Source organism: Centroberyx gerrardi, chromosome 1, assembly GCF_048128805.1.
Source record: "Centroberyx gerrardi isolate f3 chromosome 1, fCenGer3.hap1.cur.20231027, whole genome shotgun sequence".
NCBI classification, from domain to species: domain Eukaryota; kingdom Metazoa; phylum Chordata; class Actinopteri; order Beryciformes; family Berycidae; genus Centroberyx; species Centroberyx gerrardi.
The window spans coordinates 17,435,257-17,462,142 of record NC_135997.1 but is presented as its reverse complement, the minus strand read 5'-3'; the positions used below and the strand labels follow the sequence as shown (position 1 = coordinate 17,462,142).

The following is a 26,886-nucleotide window of genomic DNA, read 5'->3' as shown; positions in this document are numbered from 1 at the left end:
ATTGACCAGGACCAGAAGGAGAGCACACATATTACACCAGTTTTAAAGTCTCTGCATTGGCTGCCTGTTAGTTTCAGAATTGATTTTAAGATCCTTTTACTGGTTTTTAAAGCTCTTAATGGCCTTGCACCCAGCTATTTATCAGACCTTCTCTTAGCCTACGAACCAACCAGAACCCTAAGGGCTTCCGGCAGTGGCCTTTTAATCACTCCGAAAGTCAAAACAAAAACCCACGGTGAGGCATCTTTTAGTTTCTATGGTCCTCACCTCTGGAACAGCCTCCCAGAAGACCTGAGGGCTGCTGAGGGTGTTGACATTTTTAAAAGCAAACTCAAGACCTACCTTTTTAGTCTAGCTTTTACATCTTAATCAGAACATTTTAGGTTTTTATTTATTTTTATTTTTTATTTAGTTATTTAGTTATTTTTTAATGTTTTCACCCATTATTATCTTGTTTTATTTGTTTTAATCTTGTCTCTGGTGTTTCCAAGTGTTTCCTTAGTTTTACTCTGTCCTACCAAGTTCTCATCTGTGAAGTTAGGTGGATGTTCTCTTCGACTGTAGCAGTCGTCGTCCTACTCCTCTTTGATGCCAGACGAGCATGACAGAAAGTTCCAGATTCGTCGAAAGAATCTTCTGATTCCCTTCTTTTTTTTCTTCTTTGGCTTCTCTGGTTTTTCTCCATTGTCTGACGATGAAACTGGGTCTGGATGGAGTGAAGCCTTCACAGTGGTAGCAGAATCTTTTACTTCGGCACAGATTCCCTCAGGATTTGGTGCCAGGTCAGGGCTGTTGGACACACTTGATGTCAGTTGGGAGCCATCTGATCCCTCCTGGGCATCAACAACATCATAATCAGTCAGGGAACGCTCAGCCTGCACAGCCAGCGAACCAGAGGATGGACCAATAGTGGCCTCCATTATTGAAATGGAGATGTGGTCCTCTGCACTGGGGGCCTGATCTGTGGCACTGGGGTCCTGATCTGTGGCAGAGTTTTGTTCCTGGGTTGAGGTCAGGGAGCAGTGGGGTTTCACCTGGGGATGCAGGTGAAGGATGATGCAGATCTTGTTGCGTCCTGATTTGCCCATTGTCTGATTCTTGTGAGTCTTTATAGTGAAGGGTTTTGAACCTTCAATGACTTTTTTGTTGGTCACCTCAAACAGAGCAGCCTCTGATTTACACATGACCAGATCTGGATTTGCCTCCACTCTTGAATCCATCTTGGCACAAGAGGCAGCCAGATCATTGGAGGCTTGCATAGTTTGGACTACATCACTTTTGTCAGTGTGAGTCAGGTCGTTGCAGTCCAAACTGGTATCTTCATCATTTAAGGCCAAGTTGTCTAAGGCCATAACCGAGTTGATGTCCATCAAGTCCATGCCACTTGTGTCAGTAGAAGCCAGATCATTTGCGTCCTCTCCGCTTGGGGCCTTATCTGTGCCATTGTCCTCTGCTGAGCTCATGTCAGCTGGAGTCAGGGCACAGTCGGATTTCACACTGAGGCTTTGTGCCAAAATGCCTTTGCCATCATTTTTTAAGGTTGAAGTCTGGGCAGCCTCATGCTCACTTTTTGGTTGTGCAGAGGGGCCCTCCAGCTTTGGGGCCAGGTTGTTATCAACCCCAAAAATGGCAGCCTGCAAAGCTGAAGCAGGACATCCAGAGGTCAGGTCAGTTGGAGTCAGGGCACAGTGGGATTTCACACTGAGATCCTGTACCAAAATGCCTTTGTCACCCTCCGTAACAATAGCACTGTCAGTTTTTATGTCAGACTTAGTTTCATCTGTTTCAATGGCCTTGGCTCCTTCCATAACAACAGTGACTAGAGTGTTTGCCAACTTAGTTAGAATGGAATCACACTTGAGAAGAGAAACATGGTCACTCTTGCCAGGTGGAATCAGGCCACTGGGACCCTCTTCACTTGAGACCGGCTCTGTGGCATTTGCAGAAGGTGGAGTTACACCTATTGAATCAAGGGCTTGCTCAATCTTCATTCTCAGACTCTTGCGTGCCTGACCAACATCAACATTTGCAGTCTGGGTTTCTTGCATGTGCTGGCGAAGCGCCAGTACCATGGCCTTCATGCTACTCTGGGCAGAGGTGGAGCAGGAGGGCTGGGAGGTATGGGAAGGTAGAATAAAGAAGAAAGTGTCCCAAAACTCCCATCTGGTGTTGACAGGATGTGCAGCGTTGAGCATATCATCCAATGTCACGTCCTTATCTGACAAAATCTGAATTACCTTGTTCTCATGTAAACCCACTGTGGCCTCTTCCTGGATGTCGGTGAAGTGTATCCATGGATTGCTATCCTCAAGCCGTTTAACCAAATTGGCTAGTTTACGCTCAACCAACTTTTTGGTAAATTTGGCTTGATATTGGCGTCTGTTTTTGGAATTTTTAGGTGAGATTATCCCTCTGAAGACTCTCCGAATGGAGTCCTTGCTCAGTATCAGAGTCGTCATTTTAGACTTGTTTTCCTCTGCCACAATTGCCTTGGCTCTGTCACTGTCATCAAAGGCCACACTGTTTGCTAAGACAATTGGGGCGGATTCGCACTCTGTTTTGTTGCCTGTGTCCATATCTGGGATCTTATCCTTATCATTTTTCAAGGTTGAAGTCTGGGCAGCCTCATGCTCACTTTTTGGTTGAGCAGAGGGGCCCTCCACCTTTGGGGCTAGGTTGTTATCAACCCCAAAAATGGCAGCCTGCAAAGCTGAAGCAGGACCTTCAGAGGTCGAGTCAGCTGGAGTCAGGGCACAGTGGGATTTCACACTGAGATCCTGTGCCAAAATACCTTTGTCACCCTCCATAACAATAGCATCTTGGCTGTTTTCAGTGGCTGGCCCTACTGCTTCATTTTCTTTCTCAAATGCACTCTCAGCCTGCACAGAAGGTGTACATCCAGAGGTCAAACCAACGGATGCCTCCATGTCTGAACCCAGCTCGCTTTTCTTAATGGAAGGCTGGTTATCAGAAACCTCTGCAGTAAGGTCCTGATCTGTGCTGTCTATTAAAGACAGGGATTGACCATGTCGGTTGAAGGCACTGTGAGTCGTCATTTTAGACTTGTTTTCCTCTGCCACAATTGCCTTGGCTGTTTTGATAACATCACTGACTACAGTGTTTGCCAAGTCAATTAGGGCAGATTGGCACTCACTTTGGTTGCCTGCGTCCATATCTGGGATCTTATCCTTATCATTTTTTAAGGTAGAAGTCTGGGCAGCCTCATGCTCACTTTTTGATTGTGCAGAGGGGCCCTCCACCTTTGGGGCTAGGTTGTTATCAACCCCAAAAATGGCAGCCTGCAAAGCTGAAGCAGGACCTTCAGAGGTCGGGTCAGCTGGAGTCAGGGCACAGTGGGATTTCACATTGAGATCCTGTGCCAAAATACCTTTGTCACCCTCCATAACAATAGCATCTTGGCTGTTTTCAGTGGCTGGCCCTACTGCTTCATTTTCTTTCTCAAATGCACTCTCAGCCTGCACAGAAGGTGTACATCCAGAGGTCAAACCAACGGATGCCTCCATGTCTGAACCCAGCTCGCTTCTCTTAATGGAAGGCTGGTTATCAGAAACCTCTGCAGTAAGGTCCTGATCTGTGCTGTCTATTAAAGACAGGGATTGACCATGTCGGTTGAAGGCACTGTGAGTCGTCATTTTAGACTTGTTTTCCTCTGCCACAATTGCCTTGGCTGTTTTGATAACATCACTGACTACAGTGTTTGCCAAGTCAATTAGGGCAGATTGGCACTCACTTTGGTTGCCTGCGTCCATATCTGGGATCTTATCCTTATCATTTTTTAAGGTAGAAGTCTGGGCAGCCTCATGCTCACTTTTTGATTGTGCAGAGGGGCCCTCCACCTTTGGGGCTAGGTTATTATCAACCCCAAAAATGGCAGCCTGCAAAGCTGAAGCAGGACCTTCAGAGGTCGGGTCAGCTGGAGTCAGGGCACAGTGGGATTTCACATTGAGATCCTGTGCCAAAATACCTTTGTCACCCTCCATAACAATAGCATCTTGGCTGTTTTCAGTGGCTGGCCCTACTGCTTCATTTTCTTTCTCAAATGCACTCTCAGCCTGCACAGAAGGTGTACATCCAGAGGTCAAACCAACAGATGCCTCCATGTCTGAACCCAGCTCGCTTCTCTTAATGGAAGGCTGGTTATCAGAAACCTCTGCAATAAGGTCCTGATCTGTGCTGTCTATTAAAGACAGGGATTGACCATGTTGGTTGAAGGCATTGTGAGTCGTCATTTTAGACTTGTTTTCCTCTGCCACAATTGCCTTGGCTGTTTTGATAACATCACTGACTACAGTGTTTGCCAAGTCAATTAGGGCAGATTGGCACTCACTTTGGTTGCCTGCGTCCATATCTGGGATCTTATCCTTATCATTTTTTAAGGTAGAAGTCTGGGCAGCCTCATGCTCACTTTTTGATTGTGCAGAGGGGCCCTCCACCTTTGGGGCTAGGTTATTATCAACCCCAAAAATGGCAGCCTGCAAAGCTGAAGCAGGACCTTCAGAGGTCGGGTCAGCTGGAGTCAGGGCACAGTGGGATTTCACATTGAGATCCTGTGCCAAAATACCTTTGTCACCCTCCATAACAATAGCATCTTGGCTGTTTTCAGTGGCTGGCCCTACTGCTTCATTTTCTTTCTCAAATGCACTCTCAGCCTGCACAGAAGGTGTACATCCAGAGGTCAAACCAACAGATGCCTCCATGTCTGAACCCAGCTCGCTTCTCTTAATGGAAGGCTGGTTATCAGAAACCTCTGCAATAAGGTCCTGATCTGTGCTGTCTATTAAAGACAGGGATTGACCATGTTGGTTGAAGGCATTGTGAGTCGTCATTTTAGACTTGTTTTCCTCTGCCACAATTGCCTTGGCTGTTTTGATAACATCACTGACTACAGTGTTTGCCAAGTCAATTAGGGCAGATTGGCACTCACTTTGGTTGCCTGCGTCCATATCTGGGATCTTATCCTTATCATTTTTTAAGGTAGAAGTCTGGGCAGCCTCATGCTCACTTTTTGATTGTGCAGAGGGGCCCTCCACCTTTGGGGCTAGGTTGTTATCAACCCCAAAAATGGCAGCCTGCAAAGCTGAAGCAGGACCTTCAGAGGTCGGGTCAGCTGGAGTCAGGGCACAGTGGGATTTCACATTGAGATCCTGTGCCAAAATACCTTTGTCACCCTCCATAACAATAGCATCTTGGCTGTTTTCAGTGGCTGGCCCTACTGCTTCATTTTCTTTCTCAAATGCACTCTCAGCCTGCACAGAAGGTGTACATCCAGAGGTCAAACCAACAGATGCCTCCATGTCTGAACCCAGCTCGCTTCTCTTAATGGAAGGCTGGTTATCAGAAACCTCTGCAATAAGGTCCTGATCTGTGCTGTCTATTAAAGACAGGGATTGACCATGTTGGTTGAAGGCATTGTGAGTCGTCATTTTAGACTTGTTTTCCTCTGCCACAATTGCCTTGGCTGTTTTGATAACATCACTGACTACAGTGTTTGCCAAGTCAATTAGGGCAGATTGGCACTCACTTTGGTTGCCTGCGTCCATATCTGGGATCTTATCCTTATCATTTTTTAAGGTAGAAGTCTGGGCAGCCTCATGCTCACTTTTTGATTGTGCAGAGGGGCCCTCCACCTTTGGGGCTAGGTTGTTATCAACCCCAAAAATGGCAGCCTGCAAAGCTGAAGCAGGACCTTCAGAGGTCGGGTCAGCTGGAGTCAGGGCACAGTGGGATTTCACACTGAGATCCTGTGCCAAAATGCCTTTGTCACCCTCCGTAGCAATAGCACTGTCAGTTTTCATGTCAGACTTAGATTCCTCTGCTGCCATGGCCTTGGCTCCTTCCATAACAACAGTGACTAGAGTGTTTGCCAACTTAGTTAGAATGGAATCACACTTGAGAAGAGAAACATGGTCACTCTTGCCAGGTGGAATCAGGCCACTGGGACCCTCTTCACTTGAGACCAGCTCTGTGGCATCTGCAGGAGGTGGAGTTACATCTACTGAATGAAGGGCTTGCTCGATCTTCATTCTCAGACTCTTGCGTGCCTGACCACAAGGAACCTCAACATTTGCAGTCTGGGTTTCTTGCATGCGCTGGCGAAGCGTCAGTACCATGGCCTTCATGCTACTCTGGGCAGAGGTGGAGCAGGAGGGCTGGGAGGTACGGGAAGGTAGAGTAAAGAAGAAAGCATCCCAGAACTCCCATCTGGTGTTGACAGGATGTGCAGCGTTGAGCATATCATCCAATGTCACGTCCTTATCTGACAAAATCTGAATTACCTTGTTCTCATGTAAACCCACTGTGGCCTCTTCCTGGATGTCGGTGAAGCGTATCCATGGATTGCTATCCTCAAGCCGTTTAACCAAATTGGCTAGTTTACGCTCAACCAACTTTTTGGTAAATTTGGCTTGATTTTGGCGTCTATTTTTGGAATTTTTAAGTGAGATTATCCCTCTGAAGACACTCCGAATGGAGTCCTTGCTCAGTATCAGAGTCGTCATTTTAGACTTGTTTTCCTCTGCCACAATTGCCTTGGCTCTGTCACTGTCATCAACGGCCACACTGTTTGCTAAGACAATTGGGGCGGATTCGCACTCTGTTTTGTTGCCTGTGTCCATATCTGGGATCTTATCCTTATCATTTTTCAAGGTTGAAGTCTGGGCAGCCTCATGCTCACTTTTTGGTTGAGCAGAGGGGCCCTCCACCTTTGGGGCTAGGTTGTTATCAACCCCAAAAATGGCAGCCTGCAAAGCTGAAGCAGGACCTTCAGAGGTCGAGTCAGCTGGAGTCAGGGCACAGTGGGATTTCACACTGAGATCCTGTGCCAAAATACCTTTGTCACCCTCCATAACAATAGCATCTTGGCTGTTTTCAGTGGCTGGCCCTACTGCTTCATTTTCTTTCTCAAATGCACTCTCAGCCTGCACAGAAGGTGTACATCCAGAGGTCAAACCAACGGATGCCTCCATGTCTGAACCCAGCTCGCTTTTCTTAATGGAAGGCTGGTTATCAGAAACCTCTGCAGTAAGGTCCTGATCTGTGCTGTCTATTAAAGACAGGGATTGACCATGTCGGTTGAAGGCACTGTGAGTCGTCATTTTAGACTTGTTTTCCTCTGCCACAATTGCCTTGGCTGTTTTGATAACATCACTGACTACAGTGTTTGCCAAGTCAATTAGGGCAGATTGGCACTCACTTTGGTTGCCTGCGTCCATATCTGGGATCTTATCCTTATCATTTTTTAAGGTAGAAGTCTGGGCAGCCTCATGCTCACTTTTTGATTGTGCAGAGGGGCCCTCCACCTTTGGGGCTAGGTTGTTATCAACCCCAAAAATGGCAGCCTGCAAAGCTGAAGCAGGACCTTCAGAGGTCGGGTCAGCTGGAGTCAGGGCACAGTGGGATTTCACATTGAGATCCTGTGCCAAAATACCTTTGTCACCCTCCATAACAATAGCATCTTGGCTGTTTTCAGTGGCTGGCCCTACTGCTTCATTTTCTTTCTCAAATGCACTCTCAGCCTGCACAGAAGGTGTACATCCAGAGGTCAAACCAACGGATGCCTCCATGTCTGAACCCAGCTCGCTTCTCTTAATGGAAGGCTGGTTATCAGAAACCTCTGCAGTAAGGTCCTGATCTGTGCTGTCTATTAAAGACAGGGATTGACCATGTCGGTTGAAGGCACTGTGAGTCGTCATTTTAGACTTGTTTTCCTCTGCCACAATTGCCTTGGCTGTTTTGATAACATCACTGACTACAGTGTTTGCCAAGTCAATTAGGGCAGATTGGCACTCACTTTGGTTGCCTGCGTCCATATCTGGGATCTTATCCTTATCATTTTTTAAGGTAGAAGTCTGGGCAGCCTCATGCTCACTTTTTGATTGTGCAGAGGGGCCCTCCACCTTTGGGGCTAGGTTGTTATCAACCCCAAAAATGGCAGCCTGCAAAGCTGAAGCAGGACCTTCAGAGGTCGGGTCAGCTGGAGTCAGGGCACAGTGGGATTTCACACTGAGATCCTGTGCCAAAATGCCTTTGTCACCCTCCGTAGCAATAGCACTGTCAGTTTTCATGTCAGACTTAGATTCCTCTGCTGCCATGGCCTTGGCTCCTTCCATAACAACAGTGACTAGAGTGTTTGCCAACTTAGTTAGAATGGAATCACCCTCTTCACTTGAGACCAGCTCTGTGGCATTTGCAGGTGGAGTTACATCTACTGAATGAAGGGCTTGCTCAATCTTCATTCTCAGACTCTTGCGTGCCTGACCACAAGGAACCTCGACATTTGCAGTTTGGGTTTCTTGCATGTGCTGGCGAAGCGCCAGTACCATGGCCTTCATGCTACTCTGGGCAGAGGTGGAGCAGGAGGGCTGGGAGGTACGGGAAGGTAGAGCAAAGAAGAAAGCGTCCCAAAACTCCCATCTGGTGTTGACAGGATGTGCAGCTTTGAGCATATCATCCAATGTCATGTCCTTATCTGACAAATTCTGAATTACCTTGTTTTCATGTAAACCCACTGTGGCCTCTTCCTGGATGTCGGTGAAGCGTATCCATGGATTGCTGACCTCAAGGCTTTTAACCAAATTGGCTAGTTTACACTCAACCACCTTTTCTTTAAATCTGGCTCGATTTTGACGTCTATTTTTGGAATCTGCATGTGAGATTGTCCCTTTAAGGACTCTCCGAATTGAGTCCTTGCTCAATATCAGCATCTTTAACGATTGAGACAAGAGAAAATAATAATAATTTGTAGCCCGTAGTCTGAACGCACTGACTGCACTCTCGCAATTGGTAGACCAGAGGTCGATTCCTGCCAGGAACGAAAATTCTGAGTCGCGGGACTGTTAGATTATTGTTTTAAAGAAGTGTTCCCTTACCTTCGTTGAACTTCTGACCGCTATACTGAAAAAAGAAAGCTCCTGCTGTGTTGCAAATGGTTGTGAAAGCAACACACTCAAAACTCATCCTTCTTATACGCTATCAGCTTCCATTGTGACGTCACCTCTTAAATCGAACATGGAATGCCCAAATATGGATTCCAGTTCCATAGCGACGTCTTTATGGGGTAAATGAATAGGGTTTATCGTTCCTGTCACAGTCTACGTTTAATGCAGTCTGCGGCCTATGAGTGGCCGTGCTTTTAGAAAGGTTAACATTTACAGTCATTCACATTGACTGTAGAAGGTTTTTTTATTTTTTTATTTAAGAGAATTTGGTAGTAAGTAAAGTAAGTAAAGAAAGGTTGCAGTTGTTCAACACATCTTTTACATTCAATAGACAATATAATTCTAATCATTGAATGTTGTTATTCCACTAAGTAAGCATGGCTAGTAGTGATTTTTGGTTGATGTATTGATATTTAAGATGGGATATCTAATACCAGTAGTGGCCTAGCCTACTACTAGGCTACTGCTAATATTACATTTAATTTTATTATTCAGTAGGCTATGTTTCAAAAGGAGGTTTACATTTTACATTTTCAATAATATAGCAGACATCCAACAGAAATGTCTAGTGAAGAGGTAATATCATGATGCATCATTGTAATACAGCTGCAAGGAGCATTTATTTCCCTGGAATTACATGGCAGACAGGAGAAGTCGGGAATATAGAAAGAATATGAGAGTGAAGTGAGGGAGCAACAATCAGACCCTAGGAAGTCAAATTACAGTTCAATGGAAATGTAGAGGAATATAAAACGACTTCAATCTTCTGTTGCATCTTCTGTTGCAACAAATGCATAATCTCATTTGACCATGGTATATAGTTGTGCCTTGGATGACATAGCTGAAGGACATTTCACTTGGAACAAAAGCAGAATTTTTAATATTACACAGAAAATGGACTTCTTTCTTGCCCCTCAATCCCGTTTCATAGCTTCCAACATGAAACATGAAATCTGTTATTAGAAGCCTTTTCACTAAAGTTGTGCATAATCATGTCTATCTATATTTGAAACTGTAGGCTGGATGTAACTAGGCTACTTTTGTTTTGGATGATTCACATACCGTTGATATGGGCATACTACTTACTGTTGCAAACACACACACACACACACATAAAACAGACTTTTTACTCTCATGTTGATGACTAACTCAGTCTAACCACAAACTGGTAGTGTAGCTTTAGCGATGTGCAGCATTAACCTACTTCTGAAATCCAAGTCAGTCAGATACACATATTTCATATTTGTAGCATTATGGTGTCTTTGTGGCTGCTCTGGCCTTTTTCTTTTCATATCCTAGAATGGCAATTTCTATGATGAATATCTATTTCATGTAGACCCATAGCTGTGTCCTCATTGTGGTTCCCTGGTTCTTTTATAATTACAATTAATTTGCATCTTATAAATGAACAGTTAGACAGCATGAATAATCTTGGTGGTTAAACCAGTTATTACAGCTTACTCTACTACAGGGCGAGATAAGAGTTAAAACGGGGAAAATCTCAGCAAAAAAAAGGGGTATTGTAGCCCAAACACACCACCCGAGACTGGTAGGAGAAACCCTGATCTGCAGTTTGCCAATAAAATACGTATTTCTGATGTATGGTGGTGAAAACAAAGTAAAATGGCGAAAACATCACTATTAATGTAGACTGAGCAATAAGAGAAGAACAGACTTTATTCCAAAAAACACACAAGCCATACAAAAACAAGTGTCTAAAAGGTTCACTTCATTCATTCCACCAAGGGCTGCAACACGTTCATTCACCATTCTCCACAGGGGTTTTCCTGATTTCACCATTCTGAGTTTTCTCATCACCTAGAATAGAGAGCACAAACCCATCAATGCAAGGTATTTCATAGGTACTTCCTTCCTTCTAATTTCATGAATAAATGTATTGAATAATGCTGCTATGCAGCTCCATAGCAGCCAATACAGCTGCTGTGGAATCATCCCTAGTCCTCCTCCCTGTTCAGGTGCCTGATGCCCAGGACACTCAACTGTGCACTAGAGTTTCATTTGGGTTTTTTCTCAGAACTTGGAATTCCCTGCAAAGTGACCATGTACTTCCTCTCTTCCAACATGTGCACAATAAATGCTGCAGTGGTGAAGTGCTACCTCTAGAGGAGGTTTTGATGAATGACACCTTTTTAAGAATAAAAGAGCATGAAGAGACTTTATTAATCTCCATAGAGAAATTATTTTTCACTTCCCCCTTCCACAGGGAGCAAGAGTGCAGAGTGAGCTACCGAACGGTTCTGCTGGGGATTCAGTGACTTGCTCAAGGACACTTGGGCAGGGTGGAGGCTTCCCAATACGGGGGCTTGAACCCATGTCCTCCAGTTGAAGGACAGTTTCAGTATAATCATAGCACCTATTTTGAATATGTATGGATGAATATCCCTATGTTGACTGAATGGTCTGTTTTGGTCATTACTGTCATCAGATGTAAATTATTGTAAGTTGCTTGCTGCCGAGGCAACGTTGTTGGCACTAGGAGGAATTTGGGGGAAATTATAGCTCTGCTTCCTATGAAGGTGCCATACCATGTGCACTGCAGCAGTAACGCCCATTTTGCAGGTAATTTTGCAGTGGTCAAAGTCAGCCCTGTCTGACTGGAACCACACTGAATACGGCACAGAATGTTTGCATACCCCACTAAAGTATATTTCCCTCTAGAAGCATCGTTTTACACTAATAACATCTATTATCAAACAAGAGAACAGGGGAAGTGAAGATTAAAAAAAAGTATTTTACTATAAACTCAGATATCTCCTTATTCTGAAGAATTGCTAGCAACTGGAGAAACCATACATAAATACAAGACTCAGGAAAAACAATAAAAAAAGAATAACACAGCATCAGGTGTGCCCTACTTTGATCTTCCAAACTACAAACAGGACTACAAAAGTTGCTCATGTTCTCAGTGGCTCACTAGGTGAAATCGTTATGATCTTTGCTATAGAGACCAATAACCTAAATAATATCAAATCTTGTCAGACAATACTTGTCCCGCATAATGTTGAGGGCATTCCAGTTCAGATCTTGGGAAAAACACCAAGGATGAAAAGCATATCAAAGTTTTTTTTTTTTCAACAAATCAGCACTTAGTAGACTACTTTGTGCATGTTCTGGAGCAAAAATACTCCTCTGCAGTCTTGCCTTTTCACTGGACAGGAGTCCAAGATCAAACATTGAGGACAGGGATGTCGAAGAGGTCGCACAGGCCCTCGCTCTCATCCAGGTTATAGATGTAGTCATGTTCAGTTGGGGGGGGGGACAGACGGAGGAGTGGAGAGAAAACTGAGAAAAGGAGTGGAGAGCAGAGTGTATAGGATGCATAATACCAGTGTAAGCCCCAAATGATCTAGTCAGAATGAAAATATGGTGCATTGAAACATTTACCTTCAGAAGCCATAAGCTCTGTGATTAGATCAGCATTCATAATTTCTACAGAAATGAGGCAAGACAGAGAAAGAGAACACACTTATTCATACATTTATATATAATCAATAAATTCACAGTGGAATTCAAAGAACACAAAAATAAATGTCAGACACAACATGAAACATGCTTCGTACCTTTGGTTGGGTCTAGCATGTCTGCCAGGCCTTTTGATAAGCCCAGCACTGAAAAAAAGGAAATCACTATAAGAACATTCAGCACCGAAGGGAAACACAGTACAAGAGATGTGAAAACGTGATTAGTTGTGTGTGTATGCATGTGTGTGTCAGAGAGAGAGATACAGACACTGCACGACCAGCTAAAGCATGATATAACTGATTATCTCCTTCCATCAAATACTTGTAACTGTTGTAACTTAACTTTTAAACAGGAACTGCTCAATATTTTGAAGTTTGTGCTATTTTTCTCCTCCTCAGTTTAAATGAGAAGCACTAGCAATGCTAACAAGCCATTTTTCTGGCAGTTCTAGTATTGATTTGACCGGTGCTTTGTGACAAAAAACAGTGTGTTCCTTTAAGTGACATATCCATAACAGCCCATTTCAGGAGCTAATTCCACAAACAAAGCTACTCACATTCAGACGCATCAGTTCTGTTAGGCTCAGCGTTCATAAACGGTGATGACTGAAGAGACTGGGAGTCCACTGAGGCTGTTTTCCTAGACTGAGTGCTGGGTTTGTCAGGAGTCTGGTTGGTATCAGCTGAGGCATGACTAGGTGTGGCACTGTCTTCCGTTGCCAATGCAGAAGACGCGGCTGATTTGGCGCTCTGTAGAAGTTCTTCAGGTGGTGGGACCGGCAGCACCACAGGAACAGAGTTTACAGGGTCTTTGTTAATAAGCAGAACGTCAATGGGCCCGTTGGTGCTTTTCAGATGGATCTGATACTTCCTTTGACCGTTCTGCACCTGTGGGGAGATGCATGCATGCACTAAATCACCCCGTTTGAGGTAAAGTAAGCAAAGAGGAAGTAAATTATGTTGTAATGATGCAGGACTTACAGCTTTTGGTATGGGAACATCTAACTGTGTACCACACGGTGCGCGTACTGCCAAGAGGGTATTACCTGCAGAGACAGGAGATACAGTGAAAACCTTGAGCAATGAGTTAATTTGGTCTTTGTGCATTTTAAATCAAAAGAAAATGTCATTTTGTTAGGGGTCTTTTTGCCTCTATTAAACCATGTTAGAACTGTGTCAGTGGTGGTAATGTGACAGCCACCATGAATTGGTGCACCATATCTTTGTCCAGCTGTGTTGATACTGGTGTACAAAATATTAGGGACATCTTGGTATTGAGTTGCAGCCTCTTTTGCACAATCCACATCTCAATGGTCGCAAAGCTTAAAACTCCTTCTCTAACTCCTCTGCTTTTCTTCATCTACATTCTCCTTTGTGATTGGTATAGATTTAATAAGGGAAATCAATAAGGGATAATGGATTTTACCTGGATTCAGCTCATCAGTGCACTTCATGAAAAGAGCAAGTGTCCCTAATATTTTGTACATTCAGTGTGCATTCCATTTCAAAAGTTGGAATATACTGTTGGCTTTTAATCCCAACTCTTCAAGCTCTCCTGCAGATATATTAATCAAGACGACTCAATAGCGGCACAGTCTTCCAGCCCAGTGAGCTCAGAGACGGAGGAGAGGGAAATGAGCTGTGGCACTGCAGCACTGGAAGAGGCAAGCTTTCTGTGCTGTGCTTCCTGAACTATGCTTCTCCAATTTTCACTTCCTGAGCAGGAAAAGAGATGAATTACAACTACTGACCTGCACCAAACAACCTTTCCTGCTGTTCAGACTCCCCCCCACCCCCAAGTGAAACTTTGTTATCCTCTGCCATCCCTACAGTGGACCCACTAATTACAAGCTGACTCGGGCATACTGTAATATAAAATTCAGCGGATTCTGCTTTTATATTTGACAATAAATTGGACTCAGATGTGTGTTTTGCTCTGACAGCTTGAGGCCAATGATGACCCATAATCAAAAGACAACACTCAGTATTTGTGCCTCAAATTCGTCTTTTGATGTGAAATACAAATGACGATTCTATAAAAACAAAACAACAACCAGATTAGGTTTACCACTCCAGCACTTTCAGCTGTATCAAAGATATGCTGCTGACACAAACAAACATAAATAAGAACAAGAGAGAGGGAAGAAACAGAGTATAGAATACCATTGAAGCAGCTGCAGATATCGTCATGGTTCACATAGGCAAGAGTTGATCTGAGTTAAGGTTCAACCTAGAATATGGTGTTGATTTGATCAAAGAATAACCTCAAGAATTATATCATTATCTCAGAAAGGAGTAAGCTTGCAAGTATGATGGTGATTGTTTTTTCCAAAGAATATACAAGTGTCATCTCCACTATCTGCCCACTACTTCAGACCCACCTATGCTGTTTTTCAGTGAATTTAATGTGTTGTGAGATACAATTCAAGGTTGGACTGCTGTCCAGTTCTCACCGGTCCCATTCAGTTTCAAACATCAACTATTCAGTTGACTGGTACCTTGTCAAACTGAAGCTATAAATTATTCATTCTTAACTTCCGTAACTGACAGTAGTGCCCAAATGAAATGAATGCACAGTTTAGATTGGAATTGATAGCTGTAAACTTGCATTACGTGGACAAATATGTCACATTTGGGTGGTGGGTTGAGTTCAAGCTACTTCTCATTTTTAGCAGACTGATACGGCTCCGCTATGGTTAACAAGTAAGTAAAGAGTTTTGTTTTGTTTTTTTAAATAATTGGGGCAATTGTGTGTGGATAATCACCACCTAGTGGGTAAATATTGCTCCAAAACAAACAGTAAAAAAAAAAAAATAATAACAATGAATTACACTCAGTATCCACTTAATTGGGTCCACCCAGTAATATAAGACTTCCATGGCTCCACCTAGCTAGTGGTGGGTAAAACCCCCATTTGCCTTCAGAACAGCCTGAATTCTCCGAGTCCTGGATTCAACAAGGTGCAGGAAACAAACCACAGGGATCTTGGTCCATGTTGACTTGATAGCGTCACGCCAGTTCCTGCAGATTTTTCAGTGGCACATTCATGTTGTGAACATCTTCTTCGACTTCATCCCAAAGGTGCTCCATTATGGACACCTATTATGAAGGTGTATACTGGAACCATCTAGAGACGATGCGTGCTTTGTGACCTGGCACATTATCCTGCTGGTAGTATCCGCCATGTATCAGCCATGAAGGGATGAACCAGGTCAACAACATTGTTTAGGTAGACTGTGGTATTTAAACAATGCTCAGCTGGTACTAGGTGTCCTACTATGTGCCAAGAAAACATTCCCCGCACATTTATACCACCACCGGCAGGCTGTACCGTTGACACCAGGCAGGATGAATCAGTTTATGCCATATTCTGACCTTGCATTAGCATGTTGCAACAGAAACCGAGACCCGTCAGACCAGGCAACATTTTTCCACTCTTCAATTGTCCACTTCTGGTGTTCATTTGCCCACTGTCGCTTCATCTTCTTGTTTTGAACTGACAGGAGTAGAACCGGACATGGTCTTCTGCTGCTGTAGCCGATCCGCTTCAAGGTTTGACAAGTTGTTTGTTCTGAGATGCCCTTCTGCACATCACGGTTGTACTGAGCCGACCGAGTGAGAGGTTTACATAAATGGGGAGGTGTACCAAATAAAGTGGATACTGATTGTATTGTATTGTATCACTTCTGTTTGTCAAGCTCATCAATGAAAGATGTGCACATAACATTAAACTGAGACATTAAATTGATTAGACATAGATGCTGAGTTATAGTGATGATGCATGGGGGATTTTAGCCATTTTACTTGCTGAAGCATATCGTAGTTAGTTCAGCTTCATAAAATGCTTCAGAGGATCACATGAGCACCTTAACTGATTCTCTGGTTTTATTTAAAACTGCAATACCTGAGATGTCAGCAAAATGAGAAGCGACTAAAAAAGGAACAAATTCAATAATAGAATGCATTTCTGTTTCACTTGGCCACATTTTTAGAAATGTAATCAGAAAAACGTTAAAGAAGGAATGTGATATAGCATACAGTGGATTCAACCCAATACACTTGAGTACTCTGAGTATACTGTATCCCCCTGCATACTGTAATAATGTAAGAAAACTGATACATCAAGGTAACCAATGTGTTTGTGCTTCAACATGTATAAGAAGGATATGGGCTGTTTTTGGAGTCTTCCGTTGTGTTCTTGATGCTCTGTTCGACCCAAACTTTCTGCAGGTCCAACACACTTTCCTTCCGCTCCAAGTCCTCCAGCTCGGACTTCAACACTATCAGCCTGTCGGCGATCTCCTGTGTGTTGCCTCCTGGCCCTACGCCCCTTATTCAGAAGAAAGCATCCACAACATATTGTTTTAACAAATGCATTTTAAGCACGAAAACTCTCACACGCTTGCGTACCTATATCCTTCCACACAAAGGTAAAAGAAACTTACTTCCACTGTACGCTGTTTTTGGATGTTTTCTCAATCAGACCAATGCCCTCCAATACATTGGTGATGTCATAGATGCGTCTTTTCTGTCTGACAGCCAGGACTTCAACAGCCTGGAAAAACAGAAGGAAGCCCATTTATCCACAGCAAATCAGCCCCATTCTAACAGAAATCACATTTTCTCAGACTTCCTCCAACAGTATCTAATCTATCTAATAATCTAGTATCTAATAATCTGTAATATGTATCAGGGATCAGCCAGCGATGGTATTGCAACATTCAGGGTCACTTACAGTGGATATCAATTATTAATTATTAAATTGGGTGGTATTCAGTTTGAATGCAAACCACCAGTATTATTTTCAGTGTACAGTGGATGCAAGTGGTAGACACCCCATTGATAGCCTCAATGAGTGACCCACACTCAATCCCCCTTTTCTTTGGCATCAAAGACAAGTTTCTACACAAGCACTTATTAATTATGAAGCAAGAGACAGCTGGATCAAATCCTGTGTATTAGTATGTTTTTAAGTTTTATTGTGAATACATTAACACCATATAAAGGAGAAGGGGACGCACACCAGTATTGGAGGTGCTGACCACAGCAGGTGGTACAGGAGTGGATGGAGAGGTCGCACACTCATAGCCTCAATGCAAACAATGCCACAAATATAGCCAACGTTTTGACAAAAGTCTTCTTCAGGGTATTTGCAAATAACCTGACATTTGTCAAAATGTTGGCTATAATAAATTGTTTGCATTGAGGCTATGAGTGTGCAACCTCTCCATCCACTCCTCTACATTAATACCATGTCAAATAAGTAAAGCAAAAATGCCACTACCAACATTAAATAACATCTCTAATGACAACAAGATTGGCAACCTGATTTAGTTAGTTAGTTTAGTTGCAGTATCTATAGTGGCCAGTGAGGATAAGAGTTTATAGGGTGCTGGCTGATCCCAAGTAGAAGCATTGCTAATTGGTAAGGTCTTACACAACATGGCCTATAAAAACTACTGGACATTGATGCTAGTCCTGTTTTCACACAATACGAAGATATATCTTAAGGAGTCAAAAGATAAGGAGAATGGCCTAACTGGACATCTTGGAAAATAATTACAGACCTGTTAACTATTTATATACTCAACCTGTTCAGTGGAGTTCAAATTTTATCAATAATCAAAATAAATGTCACTCTTTCCCACATTACAAATAAACATACATTTGTATTTTCTTTTTCTTTTTTTAAATGCATCTGATAAAACAATGTTTACGGGAGTTTTGGGATCAATGCTCGTTGTCCTGTGTGCCTGGCCGGGCCTACTTACTTCTTTGAGATCCACCACACCATCCTTTGCCTCTTGCAGTAGGGTAACAAACTTGGTGGTGAGCATGCCGAGGCTCCTCTCGTGTCTCATGGTCAGGGTCTGCGGGGTGTCGGGCACGGCTTCCAGTCCAGCCGGGCTCCCTCCGTGCTCCATGCTGCTGGAGAGAAGAGCGAAACAACGGTGTTATCTCAGCCTCCCTTTGCAGCTTCGGCCACCGGCTGGTCGCTGGCCAACATCACCCGGACCATCAGTGGTAGCGGAGCCGTTAGGACTGGACGAGCAGAGCCGGGGACGGTTTGAAGCGGCTACGTCAAGCCCGCCACACACAGCCCGAACAAGACCGGAACACAGCCGATTTTACCTTCAAAATAAAAACTTGTAACCTCTTGTATAGCCTTATATGGGTGTGAATGTATGCTGTGAAAATGACATTTTGGAGAAAACAATTCAGTTGTTATTTACTATAGATTCATAATTTCACTATGCTGTTTCGTATTACTCAAAATGCAGCGACGTTTTATTTTGATTTTTTTTTTTTGACCGGAAACCCTATTTCATATTCTGTGTGGCTTTCCACTGGTGTATCATCGAATAGCTAGTCTGTGAGGAGAAAAAGCAGTGTTTCGCTTAGAGTAGCTACAAGTAAACTGTTAGCTATTGGTAAGCGTGCTAATACATGCACACAACTCACAACTACCGTATACATTATCTCGACGAAGGGCTTGAAAATGCGATGAATTACTGTTGTTGTTTTTACCTCGATCGTTATCGGGACCAAGCGGCACAGAGTTGCTACCAAGGATATTTTAGGGGAGCTACTCCAACATGACTGTCGATTCCCGTCACTATTTTCACATGCGGTACAAGTTTACAGATTTGGTTGACGTGTAAATTGACACACAATTAAATTAGATGTAATTTTTTTACAACAATTTACCGACTCTCCTGAGCATCTACAGCGTCACTGTTATGAACCTAGTAGGCGCGTATTTTTCCGGTAGAAGTTTGTTCCCGGCTTCAAAATAAAAGCCCAAGAGCTTGAAAGGATAATCACCATTTTCACCAGAATAAAATTCAACCAGATAAATTAGCTTATAAATTGTAATCCTTGAATTTTGATATGAAACTTGCTCTTTTAGAGAAGAGGTTTCATAAAATGTTATTTCGATGTCTGTTTTCATTGTTTTAGATGTTTCACGTGTGCTGTGGATTCCTATAGGCCTACAGGCTAGTTCTTGATGTGTAGCCTATTGTATTATTGTGTTATTTTCTATACCTGCTGATTTATTCAGTAAAAAGCTAAGTAACTCAAGTCTCTGATACCCATTAAAGAAGGAAGTTCGTATGAAGGTGCTACTTCCGTGCAGTGGATTTCTAGGCAAATTTAAAGCGGATTTCTCACCATATTGCCCATTCTGTGAAGTGAAGCAATTCCTCATTTATTTTTCAGTTGTCCTTTTTCTGCAAAATTCTGAATAGCCTATTTCTTGTTTGTGCTGCTTTTAACAAACCTCTTGATATCAAACAAAGTATGGTCTTGTTTGTTGACTGTGATGCTGGTTTGTCTTCATTAGACAATGCTCCTAAAATTGTATGCCTATTTGGTAAATTCCATATAGTCAAGGGTTATAGGATCTAAACCATAATATTCGGTCATGCTGAATAGGCTTAGTATTATTTGTAACTCCCTATTGACTGTAAAAACTAACAAAACAATATAAAATATAATATGAAAACTTCTCATATTAGAAAAAATAATAAACCATAAATTTTGATTGTATCTTTCGTTTTGTTTTTTTTTCTTTCATTTTTAATTGAATTCCGCTGTACTTCTGTTCTTGTGCAGTTCTAAAAAAAATTTTTTAAAAAGTCCCCAGCAAAAAAAAAAGTGCTGGGTCGGTCGACAGATCAATCAGGCGCTCACTGGTCACGTGACACGACAGAGCACAGATGCAGTTGCAGTCATATGATCACCAGTGGCTGTTGGGACCTTGTAGGAAGTAACTTGTACTGTATCTAGCACCGAGTTGTATAGATTTAGCCAGCACTGGGGCATCGTGTGGACATTCAGGATGTCTGCCGGTGGTTTGTTGCTGCGCTCGTGCTGCCTCGCTCTGTTTTTTCTCGGCGCGTGGGCTCAGTACGCTCCTGACGAGGTGACCGAGCTGCCTGGTATGCGGTTCAAACCAAACTATCAACAGTGGTCTGGTTATCTTAATGCCAGCCGGGGAAGATTTCTCCACTATTGGTACGTTTTCTGAACTTCTGAACAAGGGTGCTGCAAAGAATTTGATTGGTTTTTGGCAGCTTCTGTATCTTACCACTCCACAGCTTCGCATCAAAACATGTTGTACTGCAAATGACTTGTACTGTACTTCCTGCATGTAAACCATGGCGTTCAGTTAAATTATGCAGGCAGTTGTTCTATGACTTTAGAAGTCAAAACCTGAATGTACACTGACTGTACAAAATATGAGGGACACTTGGTGTTTTCATGAACTGATCAGGTGAAGCAGACGAGTGAGAGAAGAATTTTTAAGCTTGAGATATGGATTGTGGGCTGCATCAGTAATTTATATTGTACTGTTTCATTTTTTTGGTCTAGTTTTTTTTTTTTTTTTTGTCTTTGCCTAGACTATGGAGAGTTTGACTCGTGGAAAAATATCTCCCAAAGTAAGCTTATTCCAACTTCAGTAACTCAAGATATAGATTGCAATTCACTGTTCTCAAACATTACTGACGTAAAATACCTTATATATTTTTTTCAAGCCAAATATCTGTATGCAAAATACATGTAGTTTAGGGTATAAGGCAGGGCTATCCAACCGTGTGCCATGGAGGGCCGAGAGTCTGCAGGTTTTCATTCCAACCATAGACTACAGGTGTTTTTACTGTGTAGCACACCGTCAACCAGAGAGGAGGAACTAATCAGTGAAGTCACCTGATGCAGTCTGTGATTGGAATGAGACATGTTTAATAGCCCTGGTGTAAGGCACCAAGCCCATATTATAGCACTGGAAGACAAGCTCGTTTTGCTTCCAGCAATTCTTAGTAATAACAATACCTTTAAAATAGTTTGACTTTGAAACTTCTGACAAAAGCTTATTGTAAACTTGTTTGAAAATGGAAACATATTTTTAAATTGCCTCTTGTGCACACCTTTTCCATGAATAAAGCTAGTCTTTTTTGTGGAAGAAAGTTATTTTCACTGTTTGCATTTTAACTGTTGTAGTCTAGTACCAGGTGTCTAGGTCTGCTTAAAGACTTCCAATCTGTTCCATCGATCCAACTGGCAGGTGTAACTCATACTTTGTCAGATATATAAACCTGCTGCTGATCTGTACCTCTGTCCCCAGGTTTGTGACGTCTCAGAGCGACCCGCTGACCGACCCCCTGGTGCTCTGGCTGAACGGAGGCCCTGGCTGCAGCTCGCTGGATGGATTCCTGTCAGAGAACGGCCCCTTTCACGTGAGCCGCGTGTGCTTGTGTAACTATACCTGTGCGCTGAATTCAAGTAACTCTGAATAGGCATTGTTGAGTTTCCTCTTTTAGGTAAATGATGATGGGGCCACGCTGTATGAGAACAAATTCAGCTGGAACAAGATCGCCAACGTTCTGTATCTGGAATCTCCTGCAGGAGTCGGCTATTCTTACTCTGATGACAAGCAGTACAAAACCAACGATGACCAGGTGAGTTCAGTTTGGGGAGTAACTTTAAAGGATCTCACAAGGCAAAGAAAACATCGCCTGGAAACATCGTTCTTTCTTGCGTCTTCTCTTAGGTCGCCGATGATAATTACCTTGCCCTGCAGAGTTTCTTTGTCAAGTTTCCGAACTTCACCCGGAATGAGTTCTTCATCTTTGGGGAAAGTTATGGTGGGATTTATGCCCCGACCCTCAGCCTGCGTGTGGCTTCAGGAACTGCCAAGATCAACTTCAAGGTGAGATGCTTCATGGCCTCGTCCACCAACTGCTTACTATCAGTAGCACCACTAGAGGGCAGTTTCATGCAGCAAGTGATGCTACTTGTCATTGAGAAGCAGTTTTGTGCAAATTACAAAATACATGTGCACACTTTGAGGCAAGTAAACCATCTAACGTTTGTTTTTGTATGTATGGTTGTTTTTCTAGGGCTTTGCAGTAGGCAATGGTCTCAGCAGCATTGCCCTCAATGACCAAAGTTTGATCTACTTTGGTTACTACCACGGCCTCTTTGGAGAAGAGTAAGTAGCACATCTTAGAGCCAACTTGTCTGCTTTACAGTAAAGTGGTGTAAGGTGGTCATAAATCAACTCATCCCATCAGATGATAGGCCCTTGCCACAACACAGCACACAAAATGCAGAATTTCCAGTGAAGTCATGTTGGGTGTGTTAAGTCAAAAGAGCGCTCTGCTGTCATTGGAACATAGGGGAAAATATTAGATGGCTTTGTGAATAGATTCAGAGAGCAGAGAAGAGGAAGGGAGGATAATATATTTTCAAGTCACATGTCAATGCAAATAAACCCTCAAGCCAGTATGTAAACTGAAAGGAAGTGATGGCTGCAGTCTGAGGAAGAGTTATTTTCACTGTGTGGACTGAACATCGAATGCTTTGCTGTTCCTCCTCACTGACCAGAGTTTAGTCTGAATGCTCTGAGCTGGTGCTTTTCTAAATACATGAAAGGGAATTCAGACATTGCTCTGAATATATAAAGTACCCATTTGGTGCCAGAGTATGCACTGGGGCTCATTAAAAGTGTCATTCATGCTAGCAAGGCCTATTGCTTCCTCGTGGTGCGAGTCCCCTCCCTAATTGTGAGGCAGCTGCAGCACCAATTAAGACAAATCAAAAGCACCGTCTTCATTTAGTTTAGTTAGATCTCCAGCTCTCTCGTCCAACACGTCTGACAGCAGTGAGTTTGAGTTTTTATTGGGGATCTCTTTTAGCCCAGACTATTCTGGGCTAAACAAGTCCCAACAAGTCACAGCACTAAAGTTATAGGTGTCATTATTGTTAACAAAGGCTACTGCTTCCTGTGAGTCCTGTTCTTGCCTGCATGCGAGACACGCCAATTAAAAGCATCACCTTGATTTTTGTGATGGAGTGTAGTTAACGCAGTATTTCTTCACTGCACACTGGTATTATTGGGACTTTGGCTGTGTTTCCACGGTGTTTCCATGGCGAGTGGAAACGCTGACATTTTGCACCACCATTTTGCACCAAGATACACGTGAAAAAAGTAATGCCATCAAGCCAAGAAGTTATACACACATGGTTAATGCAGTGATCGTCATTTTAACGCAATGTTTTCTGTGCAGTTTATGGAGCGATCTGAACATAAATTGCTGTGACAAGGGGAGCTGTAACTTCTACAATAGCAGTTCAGAAACCTGCAAGATAATGGTATGTATGCATCATTTTTAATCACCTGGGCGTTTCCGGTGCTATTGGATGACTGATGCGAATTCTACTTGGTCTTTGTCTGCACTCGTTTCCCCTCAGGTGAATGTGGCCTTTGGTATTGTGTATGCGACCGGACTAAATGAGTATGCACTTTACTTGGATTGCGAGGGTGGAGTGAAATCCCACAAAGGCTACGAGAGGAGCATGAGTCATCTGTTTAAGAGCTACAAGAAAACCTGGGAGTCCAAGGTGAGTCTTCCCCTTTATGGACAACCTTTATGCACCCGCATTTCTGATTTGTTTGAAGATTTGTTTAGTATATTGGAAGGAGTGGTTTGCGTTTGGTATCATAATTCTTTTTTTTTTTTTAAATGAAGACTGCAGGTCCTTACGTGTCTCTGGGTGAAGTCCCTCCCTGCATCAACAGCACAGCTCAGATAAACTGGCTGAACAGAGGCGATGTGAGGAAAGCTTTGCATATTCCAGATATCCTACCACCATGGGACATTTGCAGGTAGATTACCAGCAAATTAGTCTGTTTATCAACTTCAGAGCTCTAAATCACTTTGTCTCCCATTTCAGTATTACCATCAACACAGGTGCACTCTGTTGGATTTCAAATTAAACTTGACCGCACTTCGTTCTGTGGGAACATTCTGTAGAGAGTTTAAGATTTATGCAACAAAACATGATGCTTCATGCTTGGTTGGGAAGTCATGGGATAAATGTAACAGGATTATATTAGTATCGTTAGAAAATATGATAACTTAAATCCATCAGTTACTGATGAAACAAAGTAATCTGATTAGATGCTTTTGACAAAATAGGTGAGTGCTTGTTGGATTATGCATAAAAAGAGGCATTTAGGTTGGGAGATTACTGATTACATACACTATGTATGTAAATGTATACACCTTGAAGTAGTAACTAGTTAACTAACTGGCTTATCTAGAATTAATTGCTCATTTAACTTCACATTCCGTGTATTTTGGAGGGGAAAATGATCTAAAAGTAATTGAAATTACACAAGGTTACTGAGTTTGAGTAATCTAGTGATTTACGTCTTCAAATCTGTAATGGAAAACATTAAGGACATGTTGATCGTGGCCATAATGAACCGTTTCCTTCACTGCAGTGATGATGTTGGAGAGCATTACACCAACCTCTACCCAACAGTGAAGGATGTGTATCTGAAGCTGCTCTCTGTGGGTCTGCGTGCTCTGGTCTACAACGGAGACACAGACATGGCCTGTAACTTCCTGGGAGACCAGTGGTTTGTGGAAGACCTGGGCCTGAAGGTAAAGGCTCTGAACTGGGGAGAGGTCATGAAAATATCCAACTTGTTTTGTTTTGGGGTTTTCCCCCCCCACAGATGACATATGAATTGAACCAAAATTTCAATGTTTCTGTTCATAGCCAACCACCAAGTACAACAGCTGGATATATGATGACCAGATTGCTGGCTTCTACCAACAATTTGGAAACGTCACCTTCTTGACAGTTAAGGTAAGCACCGACAAAATGGCTGCCACATCTGGCACAAAAGCATGATAGTCCTTTCTTAAAATCCTCAAAAAACGAATTTGATTGGACAGGGTTAGGACTGCGTAAGTGCTTGTGCCTCTTGCAGACAAGATGTCGTGAAATGCCGCTGTCCTCTCTGTTTCAGGGTGCAGGTCACATGGTCCCACAGTGGGCTCCCGGCCCGGCTTTCCACATGTTCCAGTCCTTCATAACAAATGGCTCCTACTGAGCATGATGCAGACAATGCCTTCTGTTTTCACTGCACTCGTCTGTAGTCGGGACGGGTCATTTTTCTCAGGGAAGATCAATTTGGGGGAAAAAACAAGTGTATTCTTAATACAAGTATGATCAAATGAAGCTCTTTTCTGTAGCACTGAAGTTAACAGAATCTTTCGGTGTTTATAGTTTTCACTGACACTTTTTACTTTGAAGGAAATTATGTACAGCGCTTGCCTGCTCTGAACTGAATCTTGATGATCAATCTGTAATTTCACTTGCATTGTACGATTTTTTATTATTAAACATTTTATGAAACTGCCAGTGTCATATGGATTATCAGATTTATTCACATGCCATGACTGAAATTAATTTATTGGAATATCACAGGTAGTGCTGTTATCTAATATTTCCAGTATAACTTCCATGATTGCAAGTCACTATTTGGTATAAGACAACAGGACATGTGATTCATGATTACAAACACCTTGAAAAAATGTATCCCTTTTGTTTGAAAAAATAAGTAAACATAAACAAGTCCTGAGCTCCACATTTCACTCTAAAACAAAAGGTGCAATGACAGAAATCAGATATGCAACCTGTATTGCGATACAGCAAACGTTCACTTATGTGACCAAATACCCTGTTGTCTGCAGAATCAAATGGATGGGAAAAATCATAGACCAACAATGTTGACATACACGTTTCATGTGGTCAATATAGTTGGATATAAAGTGAATAACCTTGTTCACATAAAGTGCCTAACCCAACAATTGGAATAATTAACTAAAAATTAGGCATAACAAAATTATTTGTTGTATTCCAACCACGATGGGAAGAAAAAGATCTTCAGTCCAATGACATGCAATAAAAATCCTGTCAAAGATTGAAAGGTTTTGTACTGATCACAAGGTGCTACGCTGATGAGCAGGCAGCACCGTTTCAGCAAAGTTCATCACTTCCCTTGTTCCCAATTATGGGGTAAATGTGACAAAATGTCAACAGTCCAGTAGTGTCATTGGTAAACCATAATTGCTATTTCAAAGAAGAATCCCTTTTACCATGATTGTTCAGTCCCTCTTCTCATTATATGTACACACACAAATAATGTTAGGTCAGGTAAAAAAAAAAAATGAAATAAACCAGTAAAAACAGAGATGGATCAGAGAATTCTAGAATTTCATTCAAATACTGATTCCCAATATACTGACCGTACTCAGGGTTTATTACTGTGATTGCAAGACACATTTTAGAATTGTAAAATTGGGCATAAGCACTTATTTTAATTAATAAAAATGTTTGTTACGAATGGCATGTGGGCCGGTCATACCATTCTAAGACTTTGAACGTTCTCCGTGATTTCAAAAGAGGGGAGCGGATGAAAAACTTGTATTTTGCAAATGAGCTCCTGGCTTCTTTGGTCTGCTACAATCTGGCTTTGCTTCCTCATCCAAATCAAGACAAATCATGATAATGTAGCCTTCAATGTTCCCTCTCTTTTTCTAGGCCAGTCTGGAGTTAGTAAGTCACTTGTAAATAATCAGCCATTA

General features: G+C 42.5%; 2 protein-coding genes across 3 annotated transcripts; one reads left to right on the top strand and one right to left on the bottom strand.

Moving 5' to 3' along the window:
* Positions 1-10,613: 10,613 nt before the first annotated feature.
* LOC139911004 (transcription factor E2F5-like) lies at positions 10,614-19,195 on the bottom strand. Of its 2 annotated transcripts, none has more exons than XM_078285353.1 (11): positions 18,968-19,195; positions 18,211-18,367; positions 16,885-16,994; positions 16,609-16,769; positions 14,603-14,647; positions 13,421-13,485; positions 12,997-13,327; positions 12,539-12,586; positions 12,363-12,407; positions 12,120-12,260; positions 10,614-10,775 (listed from the first exon to the last, which is right to left on the bottom strand). In XM_078285353.1, the coding sequence occupies exons 2-10, from the start codon at positions 18,361-18,363 to the stop codon at positions 12,145-12,147; spliced, it is 1,074 nt and encodes a 357-aa protein (XP_078141479.1). In that variant the 5' UTR covers positions 18,364-18,367; positions 18,968-19,195; the 3' UTR covers positions 10,614-10,775; positions 12,120-12,144. The 2 variants fall into 2 exon arrangements, with proteins under 2 accessions (XP_078141479.1, XP_078141483.1); XM_078285357.1 differs by having other exon boundaries at positions 18,211-18,364.
* A 970-nt stretch (positions 19,196-20,165) lies between these two features.
* LOC139920297 (lysosomal protective protein) lies at positions 20,166-25,660 on the top strand. The gene is made up of 11 exons (XM_071910281.2): positions 20,166-20,458; positions 21,567-21,678; positions 21,763-21,900; positions 21,993-22,151; positions 22,342-22,433; positions 23,512-23,596; positions 23,696-23,845; positions 23,974-24,110; positions 24,732-24,894; positions 25,013-25,102; positions 25,266-25,660. Exons 1-11 carry the CDS (start codon positions 20,283-20,285, stop codon positions 25,347-25,349), a joined length of 1,386 nt encoding a protein of 461 aa, XP_071766382.1. The 5' UTR covers positions 20,166-20,282; the 3' UTR covers positions 25,350-25,660.
* Positions 25,661-26,886: the final 1,226 nt, after the last annotated feature.